At 36.8% G+C, this 19,078-nt stretch overlaps 1 protein-coding gene and 1 long non-coding RNA gene across 2 annotated transcripts in view; one reads left to right on the top strand and one right to left on the bottom strand.

Moving 5' to 3' along the window:
• Positions 1 to 19,078, top strand: part of LOC131404331 (uncharacterized) — a 201,845-nt gene that overhangs the window by 148,001 nt on the left and 34,766 nt on the right. The window lies entirely within an intron of this gene.
• TSHB (thyroid stimulating hormone subunit beta) lies at positions 6,869 to 7,776 on the bottom strand. The gene is made up of 2 exons (XM_058538877.1): positions 7,615 to 7,776; positions 6,869 to 7,163 (listed from the first exon to the last, which is right to left on the bottom strand). Exons 1-2 carry the CDS (start codon positions 7,774 to 7,776, stop codon positions 6,909 to 6,911), a joined length of 417 nt encoding a protein of 138 aa, XP_058394860.1. The 3' UTR covers positions 6,869 to 6,908.

Raw genomic sequence — 19,078 nt, 5'->3', positions numbered from 1 at the left:
CTTGAATCTGTATACATATTAAATCCATATGTATCTTTAATCTATATATATCTTGAATTCCTATATATCTTGAATCTGTATACATATTAAATCCATATATATCTTGAATCTATATACATATGTAACTTGAATATATGTCTACATATATGTATGTGTGTGTACATACATATACACATACCTATATATAAATTTTTTGTTATTTCTGTTTACCTAAACTAATTTGAGATCAGACCCAAACATTTTCTTAAGTGTCTGGTGCCAAGGCACTGAATTAAAACTTCTTGATGAAATATTTTAAGTTATTTCAAATTAAATTTTCTATGTACTGGAATTGCTGGTTTGATTTATCTTAAAATCCTATTATATCTTTATACACACCTTCATACAACTTATCTAAATGTCCAACCACTAAGCAACCCAAACAATATGGTGAAAAAATAGGAAAGAGTGGTAACCCTCATATAATATTACTATTGGGAACTGGACTTAGAAGCAACACCCTAAGGACTTTCATTATATATGGTTATATTTCAATTAATATTATTTCACCCAAATTATACTTCTCTTCCCCAGAATAGCTCCTTTGTTATCCATGGTTCAATCTGTGAAGCTGCACACTGACTCAGGGCCCAGAGTAATACCCCATGCAGTCATCAACAGTGGTTGGTCTCCTTTCCCCTGTGAGCAGAGCTAATTGGTTTGGCTTGGTGAGAAGGAGCCTCGTGGGAAGATGGCAGTGAAGGAGATAGCATAATTTCCCTTCTGAGGTAAGTTTATCAAAGATTAAAAGGAAGAGGCACCCTCCATGTCATGGGTAAAACGTGGTTTCCATGGCCCCAAGGGCAGCCATTGGGGATTCAGGAGGTGCACCCCACCTTTACTGATTCACTGTTCCCTTGACATCGCCATTGACCACCAGCCTCTCAATTTCAGCAAGCCCATTTTCCTCACTGCTTAGGAGGGTGCACTCATGGGCCCTTGAAGCCGATAAGTTAATTACATCATCTTACTTTGGACTCATAAAAATCAAATTTATGTTAAGGTATATTTTAAGAGGGACAAAATGTTTCTACTTTTTTTTGAACATGACTATTTTTTCCTATAAAATGTACCTGTAAGGTATTGTGTGTAGGTATCCTTTGAAAGGTAAACTGACTACACCAGTGCAAAATGTTGTTATTAATCATTTTGGTGGTATCCTCCTTATAACAACAAAGGCTAAATACATTCCAGGAATCCACTATTCAGATGGCTATCTCCTGGGGACATGGAAAGCGTGAAGAATAGATATAATATATCTGGAATGTTGCAAAGCAAAATCCAGGCTGATTTCTTAAAGTTTTTAGCTAATATGCCAGAAACACTTGCAAACCTTTAGTATTTGTTTTTGTTTTTTTTCCTCTATAATTTATGATGGTTTTACTTAAATAGAAGAAATTAAATTAAAAGAAATAACCAACAAAGTGCTTAGCACACTTGGCAACCTAATGAATACAACCTATTGTTATAATTATTGTGTTGATAAAGAGAGTTTTTGTTAATTGTAAATCAAACATGCATAATCATGTGTAACTGAAGATACTTCCACATGATACCAAATACCTATTTGAACACATCCATTTGTTGAATTAATGAATAGCTTTTGATTTATTTCCCAATTCTATTTTAATTCAAAGACTTGAAATCAATAGCCGTAGCCAGAGTCCCTATATTTTTCTCTGGGTCTGCTCTGCCATTCTAATATTAGAATTTTATTTTACTTTGTTTTGGGGCTACTATTTTGTACTTTTTAAAAAACTATGAGAATACTGATATGCTAAGGTGAACAAGACAAGTCTCTGCTCTCAAGGAGCTTAGAGTGGAAAAAAGCAAGCAAGTGTAATTACCATAAGGTGAGTGCTATGATAGTCATTAACCCAGAGTGGACCCACTCAACCTTGGGGAGGATGGTCAGGGGAGAGACATTTCCTGAATTTTGAGGTCTGTAAACTGAGTCCTGAAGAACCCATACAAATTAGCCAGGTAAAAACTAATAGGAGTAGAGAAGAAAAGAGGATTACTGGGGAACGACATGCAAGACCTTGAAACAGAAAAACCATAGAAACGTTCAAAGAGGGCATGTCAAGAACTGAGCAGATAGAGGGCCTGTTAAACTGTACTAAGGAGTCTTATCTTTGTACAGAGGTCAATAGGAAAATTTTAAACAGTGAGTTACAAAATCAAATTTGAACCTTTTAAAGATCACTTAGCTTCAGTATGAACAATGATTGGAGGACAAAGGCCAGGGTCATGAGGATTTCTAACTAATGTACTGGAAATCCTACCAAGAAGTAGATGTAAGAGAAATTGAGGGAAAGAGGAACATAGAATCATTCCCAGGCATCTTGGCAGCTGGAAGATAGCCACGCACAGGAGGAAAAGCAGATTGTAGCGATGAGGCAAGTTGGAGATCACTATAAAACATTCAAGAGAATATATAAACAGGCACTGGATACATGGCCCTGAAGCTCAAGAAAGAAGTCTGGACTAGAACTACAGTTTAGGAATCTGCGAGAGAAAAACAGTAGTGCCCCGATTTGAACAATATGAGCCACCTCTCATGTTAAGACCTCAGTGAGAAATTAAAGTTTAAAAAATTAGAATCCTCTACTCTAGTAGGTTAAAAGCCCCAAACAATTCTCTACTCCCCATCCATTTCTTAATCTCAGACTGGAGGGTGTCTCTTAGCTGCCTGCATTCCTTCAATAGCTGCCATCTAAACTCTCTTTTACTGAAATGGGTGTAATTCCTTAGGACATCCAGGTTTGAATTAATACAAACCCAAGTTTCTCATATGCTTACATTTAACAGTGTCTAAAGGGTCAATAGGACGCATGAGATTATCATAGCACTAGCCCTTCTTTCACAAGTTTACAATCTTCACCCCTACAGCACCAAGCAAAATTACATTCCCAGAAGGAAGTACAGCCCAGAACTACATTACTGTTGCCCACTAAAGACCATAGCATAGATTTTGAGTCATCTTAGAGAAGAAGGATGAAAACAGAAGGCATGAAGGGAGAACATATTGACTTCAGTCTCATTAGGACTAATGATTATAAATGCCATGGCTGTATGACATTGTGAATCTAGATATGTGACCTCCACTGGGCCCTCTAGGGAAGCAGGTGGTCAGGAAAGATCAGGACTAAAAAAGTATCCTGTATATTGAACCATTAGCAAGTCATTGCTGACCTTACTGAAAACAGTTTTAAGAGAAGACAGAAGTGAAAGTGAAATCGTAGTGGGTTGAGAAGAGAATGAGAAGTGAGGAAGTAAATAGTGTTAGAGGCTTGCTATAGTCTGAATGTTTGTTTCTCCCTATAATTCATGTGTTGAAATCCTGATGCCCAATGTGATGGTATTAGGAGGTGGGGCCTTCAGGAGGTGCCTAGGTCATGAGGGTGGAGCGCTCATAAATGGGATTAGTGTTCTTATAAAAGAGACCCCACAGAGATCCCTTGTCCCTTTTACCAAGTGAGGACACAGCAAGAAGGAGCTAGCTATGAACCAGGAAAAGGGCTCTCACCACAATACAACCATGCTGGCACCATGATCTTGAACTTCCCAGCCTTCAGAGCTGTGAGAAATAAATTTCTGTTGTTTGTAAGCTACCCAGTCTGTAGTATTTCGCTATAGCAGCCTGAACAGACTAAGATAGGGCTCTTTCACAAAGAACCTGGAATCAGAATTCAAGGAGAGGGGAGCAAATAAATAGAAGGGTGCACAGGGTCAAGAGAGTTTGTTTGCTTGTTTTTGTTTTTTTCTTTTAGGATGAGGAGAGGTTGAAGGATACTTCATACTGAGGAGAAAGAGTCAATAAAGAGGAAGCAAGAGAAGCTACAAGAGGAAACAGCAAGGTTCTGGAGGAAATAGGAGATGGGATCAGGAGCATCTTATGGGAAAGATGCTAAATCAGTCAGTACTTTTCAGTTTCAAGTGTCAGAAACCCAACTCCAACTAGTTTAAGCAGAAAAGGAACATTATGATTTCTTTAAGGGTTGAATCTGGCTTCAGATTAGGCTCAAATGACATCAATAGGTCTCTCTCTCTTTCTCACTCCCTCTTGCTGTCTTCTGGGCTGGCTTAATCCTCAGGCTGGCTGTTTCCAGGATATGCCAAAGATGGCCAGTAGTGGCTCTAGGCTCACATTCTGTCACCTTAGGAACCTCAATGGGCCATGCACTCCTCTTTGTCCAATAGTTACAATAAAAGCCCTGGAACTGATTCCTATTGGAAGAGATTGGGTCACATGCCCATCCCTTAATCAGTCAGGGTTGGTTGAGCCTAAGTAGCATACCCACCTCCATGAGCCCCACTCAAACCATTTGAATTGAAAATGGGGGTGGACAGAACCCTCAAAGGAAAATCAAAGTGCAGCTACCAGAAGAAAGGACGTGGATGCTAGGCAGGCAAAAATGGCAGGTGGAAGGAGGGTAACAGAAGTAGAAAAAATGAGACAGTCATTTTAAAAGATAAGTAGGAATTACCCATGAGAGATGAGAAGGTAGAGAAGAACCCAACATTGAACAATAGAGTTAAAGTGGAAGTTACCTCAATAAAAGACTTTTTTATTGCTCTTAGACTCAGACTTGCTGCTCAGAAAAGGGGAGGGAGGGGCAGTATCTTACATAAAAGAGAACTTTTGTTACTTGAATTTCCTATTATCAGGAAGCATCATGCTGTTACCTGCCAATATATCCATCCTGATACATTCACTTACTCCAGAAGAGTTTGGCCATTAGAAAAGCAGAGATTGCTGCTGCACCGATCCCAAATCCATTTGGTTATGAAACAACTCTTTATATTACAGAATCAAATAAGGAACAAGAACGTTTTTTTAAAAGCACTGAGTCTCAAACTTCCTCTGCCAAGAACTGACTCCTTTAAACTTTAGGTTGAATTTAAAGACCAGAAGATGTTCCTAAGGTTCCATCTTTCTCTTACTACATAAGCAATGATTTTTCATTTTCCCATTTCTAAGCTCTCTACTCATTCTCCCTCTCTTAAACCCAAAGAATACCAATACCCTCCAAAATAGCATTTCCGTATACCCAAGTTTCTGGATCTAGTTTAAGCAAATTGTTGGTCATTCCAATCTCTAAGTTCTCTCTTAAGTATTCTTTGTCATGGACATCTCCCTTTCAAGAATAGTTTAATATAATTTACATATGCATCTATTCCAAATGGATTGCCTTCGTGGAAGGAAACAAGTTGTCTCTGATGTGCCCACTATAGGGTTCTGTGGCCCGTGATGATACAGGCCCACCACACCCTTGCCCAGGCCTAGTCTCCTCCAGGCAGATTGAGGAAACCCATTTAAGTAATATCTTCTGAGCTGAGCTATTTATAAAGGGACTCGCTAAACTTCTTGGCCTTCCCATAGTTCAAGTCCTTGGAAAATATTTTTCACATTCCATGAAAGTCATATGTGTTTAGTACCAGTTAAGTCTGAACATTAGACTTTTTACTCATTATTCAAAGATCTATATTTGATTACAGTTTTCAGAGGGGATGTTATAATCCCGCAGCTTTCAGTGTCCATATTATCAAGTGATATGAGAACCCAAAGCCTCAGATTAATATTTAGAGATTGTGCTAATAACAACTTCAGATATTAAGGTAAAAATAATGTGGCTATAAATGTACAATTGTTCCTTCTCCATTGGCAGAGCATGGGCTTGATACTAACTCATCTACACCACCTCACCATCCCCCCAGGCACTGTCAGCATGCAGGCATTTACAAGATGCCCAGTTGAATACAACCAGTGACTGTGGGATACAGCAAAGCCAGCTGGCCCTGCTGACAATTGATTTTCACCCTGGTGGTAGCAGAGTGGATAGAGACAAATGGACAAATACAGGATTAATTGTCTTTTTGAGGTCAAGTTTGCAAGGCACTAGGTCTATCTCACTTCACGCATCTATTGAAACCAAACTCTCATGAAATAGTACCTAAGGAAGGAAAAGAAAAATAAACAGCTGCTTACCAAGCACATTTACTGGAAAACAGTGTTTCAATATTGATGAAGGTTTAGATTAGAATTTAGGATGATTCTACTCTATTAAATCCCTTAGCACTCTCTCCCATCCCTAAAATTTTTCATAATCATACTAGTTTTTCATGACCTCAAAAGCCAAAACAGCACAAGATGCTTTGGGTATAAATGCTGGAAAGTGTCTCCTATTACTTGAAAGACTACAAAGGATTTAGGCTCCCCCATGTAAAATGACCGTGGCCTCTTTTCTAGGCTTTTGGGGTATAACTTTCATAAGTCAGTTGGCCCACCAGAGTAATTAGATTAAAGAGAATAGTTCTTAGAGAAGAATATACTGTTTACTGAGTTTGGGTGCAGTTTTATCCTGTGCATTTGAATGATGAGGATAAAGTACTATACTGCAGATTTCACATATTCCTTACTCTCCACCTCCCCTCCAGTCCTGCTTCCAGCCTTTGGAAGGAGGTGTCTCCAGTATCTTGATGGCATGTATTCCTTCAGCTTCTGATCACATTACCCTTTTCTTATAACTCTGTAGCATTGCCACATTCATTTTCTATGTCAAGAAAATCCTCATGGACCTCTGTTAAGAGAGTCTGCCCAAGGGGGACTTTCATTAGTATTTCATGCTCCTATTCTCCATTTTATCTGTGGAAACCATTCATGTGAAAACCATCCTTCATATGAGCTCTTTCACTCACCTTTTCTTCTAAAGCCACTAAGCTCTCTCTAATGCATGTATGGGTATGAGTATAGGTAAAATAATACTCAAAATGTACGTAAGGTCTTGTGAAATATATTTATATTTTATTAGTTTTATTCCAGGTAAACACACTTAACCGAATTGCAAATTACATCGCTATTGAAGTTAGACAGAAAATTCCACCACATAGGACTTCTGAGGTTTGGTGCAGTAGTTTGTCTTGATGGCCTCATGTATACAGTCGCTATAGTCAGTATTGCACTTGCCACACTTACAGCTTACAGCTACAGGGTAGGAGAAATAAGGAGTAACATGGTGTGGGCATCCTGGTATTTCTACAGTCTTGTACATGAAGTCTCTGTATGTACAAACATCCTGGGACAGAGCATATTTGGGAAGAAACAGCTTGCCATTGATATCCTGAAGAAAGAACAGAAAAAGGAGCACAATGTGATAGGACTTTAGGAAATATATAGATAAAAGAAACAGATAAAAATTAATTCACTTATATTCCTTTGTCACAAATAGGACATGAGAAGGATTCCTTAGTCCCATTCTCCAATACCAACTCAACACATCCACACTGAATCCCACAGAGACAAAAGTAACACTCCTCTTTCTTTTATCCTTGACCATGGGAACAAGATAAGGTTTAAATAAATTTTGGAGTAAAACTGTCATAAAATTTTCTGTACCCATTGTGCTGAGTAGATCTATACAATATTGTAACTTGTGCACTCTACCTCTAAGGAGCCAACAACAGCTATATTTGGGAAATGAGGTTGTGATTTATCTCATTTCCTTTCTGGAAAAATGGACTGAGTCTAGGTTTATCTAATTTACAGCTAAAAGATGTGAGATGAACACATACCCGTGTCATACAGTATCCAGCACAGATGGTGGTGTTGATGGTGAGGCAATAAGCACACTCTTTCCTTTCGACATGCATTGTATACTCAGTTGGAATACAAAAAGACATTGCTTGCCCGCATGCAAGGCCAAAAAGCATGGACATCAGGAAGATAGCAGTCATGCTAAATCAAAGATAAAATTAAAGAATCTATTACATGTATCCTCTAGGACAATCAGAAGGGACATTTGGAAAGAGCTAAAATATATACACACACACATATATATTTATTGAATGCCTACTTTGTCCTAGGCCCTGTATTAGGTGTTTTTACATAGTTAACACTCTCAATAACCTTTCTTTATACACTTAGATATGACTATGATCCACATACCCCATAGTGCAGAAGCTCACTTAGTGCCGCTTGCAAATGTCACTTAACTCCACTGGGCAGTGAAATGGCAAGCCTGAAGCACCACAACAGAAAAGTGGCAGAGACACATGTGTCAACTAAGGGCAAAATAATTCACTCAATGGAAGCAATCCAAATACCTGCCTCTCTGATTATAAGAAGTAAGTTAACAGTTAGTCTTCAGTAAGGGCTTTCCCAGAACTGTAGTTTTCCAAAAACTCTGGTTCAATAGCTTAAAAGGCCAACAAACTGGTTGTAATCAGAAAGGGCAAAGAAATGAAGAAAATGCATAATCAAACTTTCGTACTATCTCAATGCAAATAATCTTGCATGTAATTCTACCCGTTGCCTGTAAGGAAGACAAGATGAAGCTAGAGAAAATCCAGAAAAGGTCAACTAAAATTACCACTGGTGCTAAGGGGCTAACCCAGAAATCTAGAAACCCATCTTCTCCACCCTTGAGATTTTCCTTTAAGATTGAAAGAAGTAGAGTTGACAAATAAAAAATTATTTTATTCAGAAGATGTTTGGAACTCATTATCTTAAAAAGATTACAGAGGCAAAAAATATGGGTTGACACAATGAGTGTAATATAATCAAAGATGACAGATCCAGTGTGGGTTAGCCAGGAAAGTAAAATAAGTTTTGGCTGCGTGGAAGACAACAGAGGGTCCACTGTGCCTCAGGCAGAAGGAGAACATATATCTCAATAGAGCCTGTCTGATGGAGAGTTTATTCAATATCAATTGGACATTGTAATGAGCTGGATAATGTTATGACATAACTATTTGAGTTCTGCTACTGAGACAGAGTAATCAAGGTTCAGACTTTTGGATGTAAGTTGATCACTTCAAAGATTAAGATTTTTTGGTCTTAACAAATATTGTACAGTTAGCTAGGCATATTTGGATTTTTTCCATCTCAAGTATCGTTGTCAGAAAAGAAAATATACCTCTTAACGGAGTAGTATTGTTATCTTTGAACTCAAACTTGTTTGCTTGTTCTATTAAATAAATTATAATTCACTAAACATTTTTATTCAATCATCAAAAATGTATCGATTTTCTCAAATCTATCAATTATATCCCATCAGCATCTTTAAACTGCATACATTAAAACCTCCATTAACTAAAATTTCATAGACTTAGCCTCAATTAATCAGAACTTTGTCTTCAATCAACTTATAAGAAAAGTGAAAACCACATTCAACAAGCTACCAGAGATTTATTTTAAATGTCAGCTTCCAGAGATTAGTAGTCATTCCAACCAGTCTCCTATTCCTAAAATGAGAATAAACTATAACAGATAAATTAGGTAAACATATATTGAGCATTTGAACCAGGCACCAAGAGGTACAAAATGGATAAGCTATGGTCCTGGACCTCAAAGGCTGAGAGTCTAATGGAGGAGATAGTATGAACACTAATAATAAAAATACATATTGTTCTAAGTGCTCTGAGAGTCCAAATTATGACTCTGAGACCCACAATTATTAAAGATTTCTTCTGTACAGACAAGGAAGTGAACTAACCCATTAAGAAGGGTTTTCTGGTGAACTCTTTTAAATAAAATGTGGCATAGTCAAGCATTCCTTTGACATTTTTTGGTATTTCAATGAGGGAGGGAAAATACAAGAATTCCTTGCTCACAGAGGCTGATTTTCTCAAGTGCTTCACAAATGTGAGCTCCCTCTATGGTATAGAGTTGGTTTCATTAGTTTCATTACAGGCTTATAGGATCCTCTGCACGATCTTAAAAACAGCAACTGAGTAAATGATATGAAATACTCACCCATCATGATCATATGGTTCTTGCCTGTCTAGCCAGGCAGCTATTGGGTTTTTGCCATGGGAAGTAATTAACTTCACATATTTTAACTTTTAGCTCTATGACTCTATATAAAATAGGTGTGTGGTGACCTAGTGGTAAGAATATTGGTCCTGGAGTTAAAGAACAGAATTCTATTTCAAGATCTCATGGATCTATGAGAAATTGGCTAAAATATTTAATCAGTCTGGGCCCAATTTCCCCAACTGTAAAACAGAAAGAGACAAGTACATCTGACCCTTTTTTAAATTGTAGGATGAAAAATTGTTTTGGAATTTTTACCCATTTTTGTCATATTCATTATTACCCATTTTTGTCATATTCATTATTACCCATTTTTGTCATATTCATTATGGACACTCTATGTTTTTTCAAAGTTCCTTTTATAAATATAAGACTCTAACAAAAGAAAAAATTAAAAGTGCTGAATTATCAGCCACAGTAGCTCTATAACTTTGTGTATATAAAGAAAGTAAGAATTATTCTTTCTCCTTTATTGCAAATAGTAAAACTTCATACACAGAATCTTTCTGGGCGTCAATTTCCTCATCTACAAAAGGAAGGCTTAGAACTAGAAGATGATCAGGAAGGTCTTTTCAGCACAAAGGGTCTGTGATTCTATGTGATAAATTAGTGTCAGATTCCTGGTCTAAGAGTTAGTGAGCTAGAATTCTACTTCCATATTTCATTGCAATTGTGTGTAATTGATTTAATTTAATATCTTTGTGCCTTCATTTTTCCATATGCTCCTTCCCATAATCATAAAAAAGAATAAAACAATACATGTGAAGCACTTGGAACACTACAGAAGACTATGTAACTATCTAACACTAGATAAATCAGCGTTAGTAAATACCTTCCTATATGATCTGCCACAATTTCTTCTTTATTATCACTTGGATTCTCATCTCTGCAACTTAATTGCCTCTTTTAAAATTGTCATAAATGATTTGTTGAGCACCTAAACACAGAAGGCATGATTTCAGGCCCTAAATAACGAGAAATGCCTTTTTCAGTGGTATGATCATATATGTCTACACGTCAAACGTTTTTCCTTATTCCAAGGTATCTTCTTTCCTTTGCCCCTTATCCCACCTTTTCTCTTCTATCTTCTTTCCTTTGCCCCTTATCCCACCTTTTCTCTCTTCTTTTTGCTCTCACTGCCTTCATTTTTTTTTTATTGCATTTGTGTGTGTATGTGAGGAAGACTGGCCCTGAGCTAACACCTGTTGCCAATTTTCCTCTTTTTGCTCGAGGAAGAGTGGCCCTGAGCTAACATCTGTGCCCATCTTCCTCTATTTTGTGTGTGGGTTGCTGTCACAGCATAGCTTGATGAGTGGTGTAGATCCACGCCCAAACCTGTGAACCTCAGGCTGCCGAAGTGGAGCGCGCCAAACTTAACACTATGCCACCAAGCAGTCCTGACTGCCTTCATTCTTAATAAACACATTTCTCTCTGCTCTTCTCATTTCCTTCGCCAATCTTTTCTCTCCAAATCCCTTTCTATACTATGAAAAGAATCAATTGCCTACACTGTGAACAATCCAGGAACTTCACTAAAGCAACATATTTTTCTAGAGAGCAAAATGTACTATAACGCAAGTGTGCGCATTGAACACTAGCCAAAGGGGTTTAGCTACTAAATAACTAAAATAATACAGAGTAAATTACCCCTGCAGGTACTGAAAACTGAATTTACTAAGTTTTCCCAGAATTATATTATCATCAAAGATAATCATTAGTAATTGACAGGATTTAATACACAGATTATTCAATTGATAAAAATATTTAAACAGAAATGTAAATAGGAAGACAAAGCCATGAATATCAATCAACCTTTATTGGGAAATTGACCAGTCGTTCCTCTTCCTTTAAGTCAATGGAATTTTTTCTTATCCTTATGTATGTAGTTCACTTACCTTCACTTACCACTGAACAATTTTGGAGCAATAATTAAAATTTTTAGAACCTATCGAAGCAAATTATCATTCAGCATTTGCCATTTTTTAATAAGTGCTAAAATCGTGAAAATGAAAAAAAATTAGAATAAGAACATTTCATTTCACAAAGCCTTCTCAGTGCAGACACCTACCTTACTTTGCATTGGTGAGCTGAAGCTGTAATGACCCAGACTAAAAGCTCTTGTTCATTTTATACCCTTCAGGATAATTCCTCTCTGATCTTCTTGTTTATATAATTGCGTTTGAATTACTGCTTTCTTATCTGAAAAACATCTATTGAAAATTCATACTGAACCCCAAATAAAATGTGTTTAGACAAACAATTTCTCAACATCTTCCTCTGGAAACTCTGACATTATTGCAGCATGAATTTTCCTCTCTCCTATTTCAAAATAAAATTACCCTTTTAAATATATCCTTTGTTAATATTTCATAATATTAATATTAACATATTAACATATTACTTCATAGTATTAATATTAACAAAGGATATATGTATAAGGAGAAAAACAAAACAAAAAAAAACCCCTAACATCATCTAAGTCTTGAGAATGAAAATTTATTTGGGCCTGAGTGCCCCAAATTTTACCTAAATGCTTGTTTAGAAATACATAAAATTATTGCTCATTTACAAAGCAAAGGCCACTTCTTTATGGAAATCCAGGGCAATTGGCATATATGTTGCTAATTAAAATTTTAAAAAATTTTAAGTAGTTCAAAATATTTTATTATTTTTTCTTTGGATTTAAAAAATAACAAATAAAATGTGTGAAATAACATGTGTGAAATAACAGTCATTTAAGTAAATGGCCAAATCTGACAGGATGTCAAATGGATCTGAGATTAAACTCTGGCTCTGTCATTTCCTAGCTGTATGACATTGGCATGCTAGAACTCTCTTCAGTCTCTTCACCTATTTAAAGGTAATATCAGTGTTTATGTAAAGCAATTAACACAGTGTCTGGCATATAATAAGTGCTCAATAAATGATAGCTAATTTACAATAATTCAAAATTTATTTTTTAACAAACATTTAGTCACAATGCCTAGTACGTAGTAGGCAGTCATTATATTTGCTGAATGCATAAATGGCTGAGGGAGCACATAAATGAATAATTATTCAATTTTTGGAACCAACATACACTTTGCTCCATCTCCATAGCTATAACTCAATTTTACCCCTTTCAACCCATTTGCTTCAGTGCAACAAAAGTAATATGCCAAAAGTTTAATAAGAATTTCCCATTGCCCTCAGAAAAAAGTCCAAACTCTTTAGTATCATTTACAAAGTCTCTCACAATCTATTTTATCTCTCTAGTTTCATCTTTCACCATCTCCCACCCCTCCCCCTATATTCCCCACTTTTTCCACTTTCTTTCTTTAGCCAAACTGAACTGAGTTCCTCAAATTAGTCACAACCTCTCTTGCCTCCAAGTCTTTTCGCGTGCCATTCTCTCTGTCTTGAACATCTGCCTGATCCCCTACTCCATGCTTCACCTCACCTAACTCCTACTCATCCTTCATGACTTAAATGAGAAAGCTCTGCTTCTGCAGAGCCATCCCTGATTCCCCAAGGCCTTCCTCATGGATCATGGTTTTAAGAGAATTAGAGGAAATATATAGAACATCTGGTACACGGTCGATGCTCGATAAATCATAGATATTATTATATTGACAACCCCCTTAGTCTTCACTTATCCTAGTCTTTATTGTTAATGAAAGTTAATGAAAAATTGAGGCCTGGTACAGGTGAATCTCCCTGGACAGGGGGAAGGAGAGGTCAAGGCAGAATCTGGGCTATATACCAGAAATAGCCATTCCAGGGGCCCCCAAATCTTGGGAATATGAGTTACTGTGCAGTAAGAGGATGCCAAACTTAACCTGTTTCACACGATTTCAGGCAAGTTGTTAAGACAAGAGTATAGTAACAGCATGAATGTTAGATGTTGGTTTCAAATGAAAGTAGTGCCTCTATTGTATAAAGTATTGATTCAGGAACTGTTTCTAGCAGATTTATATACATAACCCTGGGAAATACATATACACATAATAGATAACTGACATATACTTGGCCTATTACCAGAAGAACTATAAAAAAATATCATAGCGGGGCCGGCCCGGTGGCGCAACCGGTTAAGTGCACGCGCTCCGCTGCGGCGGCCCGGGGTTCGCTGGTTCGGATCCCGGGCGCGCACCGACGCACTGCTTGGCAGGCCATGCTGTGGCGGCGTCCCATATAAAGTGGAGGAAGATGGGCACAGATGTTAGCCCGGGGCCGTCTTCCTCAGCAAAAAAAAAAAAAAAAAAAAGAGGAGGATTGGCGGATGTTAGCACAGGGCTGATCTCCTCACAAAAAAAAAAAAAAAAAATTATCATAGCGTTGGGCCGGCCCCGTGGCTTGGAGGTTAAGTGCACGCGCTCCACTGCTGGCGTCCCGGGTTCGGATCCCGGACGTGCACCGATGCACCGCTTCTCCGGCCATGCTGAGGCCATGTCCCACATACAGCAACTAGAAGGATGTGCAGCTATGACATACAACTATCTACTGGGGCTTTGGGGGAAAAGGAAAGAAAGGAAGGAAGGAAGGAGGGAGGGAGGGAGGGAGGGAAGGAAGGAAGGAAGGAAGGAAGGAAGGAAGGAAGGAAGGAAGGAAGGAAGGAAGCAGACAAAAGCCCTACAAATGCTTAAAAAAAAAAAATATCATAGAGTTGGGTAATGATTTTCTTTTCAAAGAGGCTCTCATGCATATGATCTCATATTGTTAAAATAGTCCAGGCAGACTTAACTTTCACTTCTGGCCCAGATTTACTCTCCCACCTAAAATAACTATAAACAGGGCAAAATATATGAAACAATGGTTCTACACACATTGGACATTAGGAAACAAAGGAAAATGATCCCAGAGAGATAGAAAACAAACAAGAGAACTATAGCTTACTGCCTGGAGAAAGTTTTTGGCCTATGGTGCAGGGAGGGGTACCAAGGCAGAGACCAGAAATGTCCTCAAATTGAAGAGATGGACCTGGGAGTCCATGAAACCCAAGGCACCTAGAGTCCACAGAAAAGAGTATTGGAAAGGAGAGAACTGCACAGAGAAAGAATTCTGGAGATCTGCAGAGGATTTCTTTGAGTATTCAGCTGAGAAGTGATAAACTCATGCATGTGAGGGAACCAGTTGAGGCTGAGGAAAGAAATACCTGAAAGGATTAAAGAGAACTGGGACTCACACAAGGATAGGCATAGTGCTTTTTCCAACCAGCAACAGTGGAAAATCTCCTAAGTCATGGGATACCAGGTAGTATACCTAGAAGTATTTTGCCTAAATTGTGGGGAAAAATTTGCCTTAGACTAAATGCTGTTCTGATTCTGCCTAACAAAGCTTAAAAGCAAGACACAAAAGATCAACTTTTTGCAAGTAACATAACTGAGTCAAAGAACAAAGCTGAAGAGTATTTATAGGAATGTAACAATATCTGGCACCCAAGAAGGTATAGTCCATAATACGTGGCATTCAATAAAAAAATTATTGGGCATGCAAAGAAACAGGAGAATACAATTCATAATGAAAAGAAAATTAATTAATTGAGACTGCCATGGAAATGGTACAAATAATAACATTAGTAGACAAAGGACATCAAAACATGACACCACCATGCAAGCGGTTAAGTGCACGTGCTCCGCTGTGGTGGCCCGGGGTTCGCTGGTTCGCATCCCGGGTGTGCACTGACACACTGCTTGGCAAGCCATGCTGTGGTGGTGTCCCATATAAAGTGGAGGAAGATGGGCATGGATGTTAGCCCAGGGCCAGTCTTCCTCAGCAAAAAAAGAAGAGCATTGGCAGATGTTAGCACAGAGCTGATCTCCTCACACACACAAAAAAAAACATGACACCACTAAAGGAACACAATAATTTTCCAGTAACTGATCCCAAAGAAATGAAAATTTGTGAGTTACCTGAAAAACAATTCAAAATAATTATTTTAAGGAAGCTCAATGAGATTCAAGGGAACATAGACAGACAACTCAATGAACTCAGGAAAACAATGCATGAACAAAATGAGAAGTTCAATGAAGAGATAAAAATCATAAAAAAGAACCAAACAGAAATTCTGGAGCTGAAGAATATGTAAATCATATTGAACTCTAGCATGTAAGTTAAAAGACAGAATTGTTAAAAATAACCATAGCTACAATATTTTGGTCATGAATACATAATATTAAAAGATGTAAATTGGGGCACCGACAACATAAAATGGGGGATGAAAGTAAATGTGTAGAACTTTTTAATGTGAATGAAGTTAACAGCTTAAAATAGACTGTTATAAATACGAGGTGTTTTATATAAGCCTCATGGTAATCACAAAGAAAAACCTATAATAGAAACACAAATGATAAAGAGGAAAGAATAAAAGCATACCAGTACAAAAAAATCACCAATTCACAAAGAAAGATGTCAAGAGAGGAAGAAAGGGAAAAAAAACAACTACAAAATAATCAGAAAACAATTAACAAAATAGTAAGTCCTTACATATCAATAATTATTCTAAATGTAAATGGTTTAAATTCTCCAATTAAAAGACATAGAGTGGCTGAATGGATAAAAAAACAAGACCCAATGATATGCTGCCTACAAGAGATTCACTTAAGACTTAAGGGCACTCATAGGCCAAAAGCAAAAGGGTGGAAAAAGATATTCCACGTATATGGAAACTCAAAGAAGATAAGGGTAACTATAACTATACCAGACAAAGTAGACTAAAAGCTGTAACAAGAGACAAAAAAGGTCATTATATAATGATAAAAGGGTCAATTCAACAAGAGGATATAACAATTGTAAAGATATCCACATCCAATATCAAAGCACCTAAATATATTTAAACAATAATTAACAGAGCTGAAGGCAGAAATAAATAGCAATGCAATAATAATAGGGGACTTAAATACCCTACTTTCAACAATGGTTAGATCATCTAGACAGAAAAATCATTATGGAAATAATGGACTTGAACTACGCTTTAGGCTGCACAGACTAACAGAAATATACACAACATTCCATCCAAAAGCAGCAGAATACACATTCTTCTCAAGCACACGTGGAACATTCTCCAGAGTAGATCATATGTTACGTCACAAACAAGTCTTAATTAATTTAAGAAGATTAAAATCATATGAAGAATTTTTTCCAAAAACAATGGTATGAAACTAGAAATCAATAATAGGAGGAAAACTGGAAAATTCACAAGTATGTGAAATTAAATAACACACTGATGAACTACCAATGGGTCAAAGAAGAAATGAAAAGCTATCTTTAAACAAATGAAAATAGAAACACAGCATAACAAAACTTCTGGGATATAGCAAAACAGTTCTAAGAGGAAAATTTACAGTGACAAATGCCTACATTAAGAAAAAAGAAAGATATCAAATAGACACCTACAATTATATCTTAAGGAAATAGAAAAAGATGAACTAAGCCCAAAGTTAGCAGAAGGAAGAAAATAATAAAGATTAGAGCATAAATATATGAAATAGAGACTAGAAAGACAATAGAAATCAATGAAACTAAGAGTTGATTTTTTGAAACATAAACAAAATTGACAAACTCTTAGCTAGTCTCATCAAGAAAAAAAGAGAGATTACCCAAATAAAATCAGAAATGAAAGAGGAGACATTACAACTGACAACAGAAATACAAAGGATCATAAGAGACTACTACAAACAAACACCAACAAATTAGATAACCTAGAAGAAATTGATAAGATCCTAAAAACATACAAGCTACCAACATTGACTCATGTAGTAATAGAAAATCTGAACAGATCAATAACAAGTAAGGAGATTGAATCAGTAATCAAAAATATCCCAACAATAAAAGCCCAGGATCAGATAGCTTCACTGGTGAATTCTACGAAATATTTAAAGAAGAATTAATACCAATCCCTCTCAAACCCTTCCCAAATAATTGAAGAGGAAAGGACACTTCCAAATTCATTTTATGAGGCCAACATTACCCTGATAATGAAGCCAAACCAACCTAAGCTAAGGACACTATAAGAGAAGAAAATTACAGGAGAATATCCTTGATGAACATAGATGCAAAAATCATCAACAAAATACTAGCAAACCAAACTCAAGAGCACATCAAAAGGATCATACACCATGACCAAATGGGATTTATCCCTGGGGTGCAAGGATAGTTCAACATCCACAAATCAATCAATGTGATACGCCACATTAACAAAATGAAGGATAAAAATTATATGATCATCTCAATAATGGCAGAAAGAGCATTAAATAAAATTCAACAACATTTCATTATACAAATTCTCAACAAATTAGGTATAGAAGGAATGTACCTCAGCATAATAAAGGCCACATACAACAAGCCCACAGCTAACATCATACTCAATGGTGAAAAGTTAAAAGCCTTTCGTCTAAGATCAGGAATAAGACCTGGATGCCCACTATTACCACTTCAATTCAACATGGTACTGGAAGTCCTAGTCAGAGCAATTAGGCAAGAGAAAGAAATGAAGGCATCCAAATTGTAAAAGAAGAAGGAAAATTATCTCTGTTTGTGGATGATCTTATGATCTTATATATAGAAAACACTAAAGACTCCACCAAAAAACTGTTAGAACTAATAAATGAATTTAGCAAAGTTGCAGAATTTAGTAAAGTTGTTGTATGACACAAATCAACATATAAAAGTCAGTTGTGTTTCTATACACTAACAATGAACTATCTGAAAGAGAAATTAAATAATACCATTTAAAGTAGCATCAAAAACAATAAAATACTTAGGAATAAATTTAACCAAGGAGGTGAAAGACCTATACACTGAAAACTATATGACGTTGATTAAAGAAATTGAGGAAGTCACAAATAAAAGGAAACATATCCCATGTTCATGAATTGGAAGAAATAATACTGTTAAAGTGTTCACACTACCCAAAGCAATCTACAGATTCAATGCAATCTCTATTAAAATTTCATGGAACCACCAAAGACCTGAGTAGCTAAAGCAGTCTTGAGAAAGAAGAACAAAGCTAGATGCATCACTTGAAATCACTTCCTGATTTCAAACTATATTACAAAAATATAGTAATCAAAACAATATGGTACTGGCATAAAAACAGGCACATAGACCAGTGGAACCGAATAGAAAGCCCAGAAATAAACCCACACATATACGGTCAACTAAGCTTTGACAAGGGTACCAAGGACCCCTCAGAGAAGGGATAGTCTCTTCAATAAATGGTGTTGGGAAAACGAGATAGCCACA

Source organism: Diceros bicornis, chromosome 4, assembly GCF_020826845.1.
Source record: "Diceros bicornis minor isolate mBicDic1 chromosome 4, mDicBic1.mat.cur, whole genome shotgun sequence".
NCBI lineage: Eukaryota > Metazoa > Chordata > Mammalia > Perissodactyla > Rhinocerotidae > Diceros > Diceros bicornis.
The sequence above is the reverse complement of the archived record's forward strand: the minus strand, read 5'-3'. Positions and strand labels throughout refer to the sequence as shown.

What these genes read in the sequence shown, in the direction of transcription:
- TSHB (XM_058538877.1), bottom strand. Translation starts at nt 7,776, where the DNA reads ATGACTGCTATCTTCCTGATGTCCATGCTTTTTGGCCTTGCATGCGGG. An exon ending in CTGGATACTGTATGACACGG is followed by an intron (nt 7,164 to 7,614) that starts GTATGTGTTCAT and finishes TTCTTTCTTCAG; the next exon opens with GATATCAATGGCAAGCTGTT.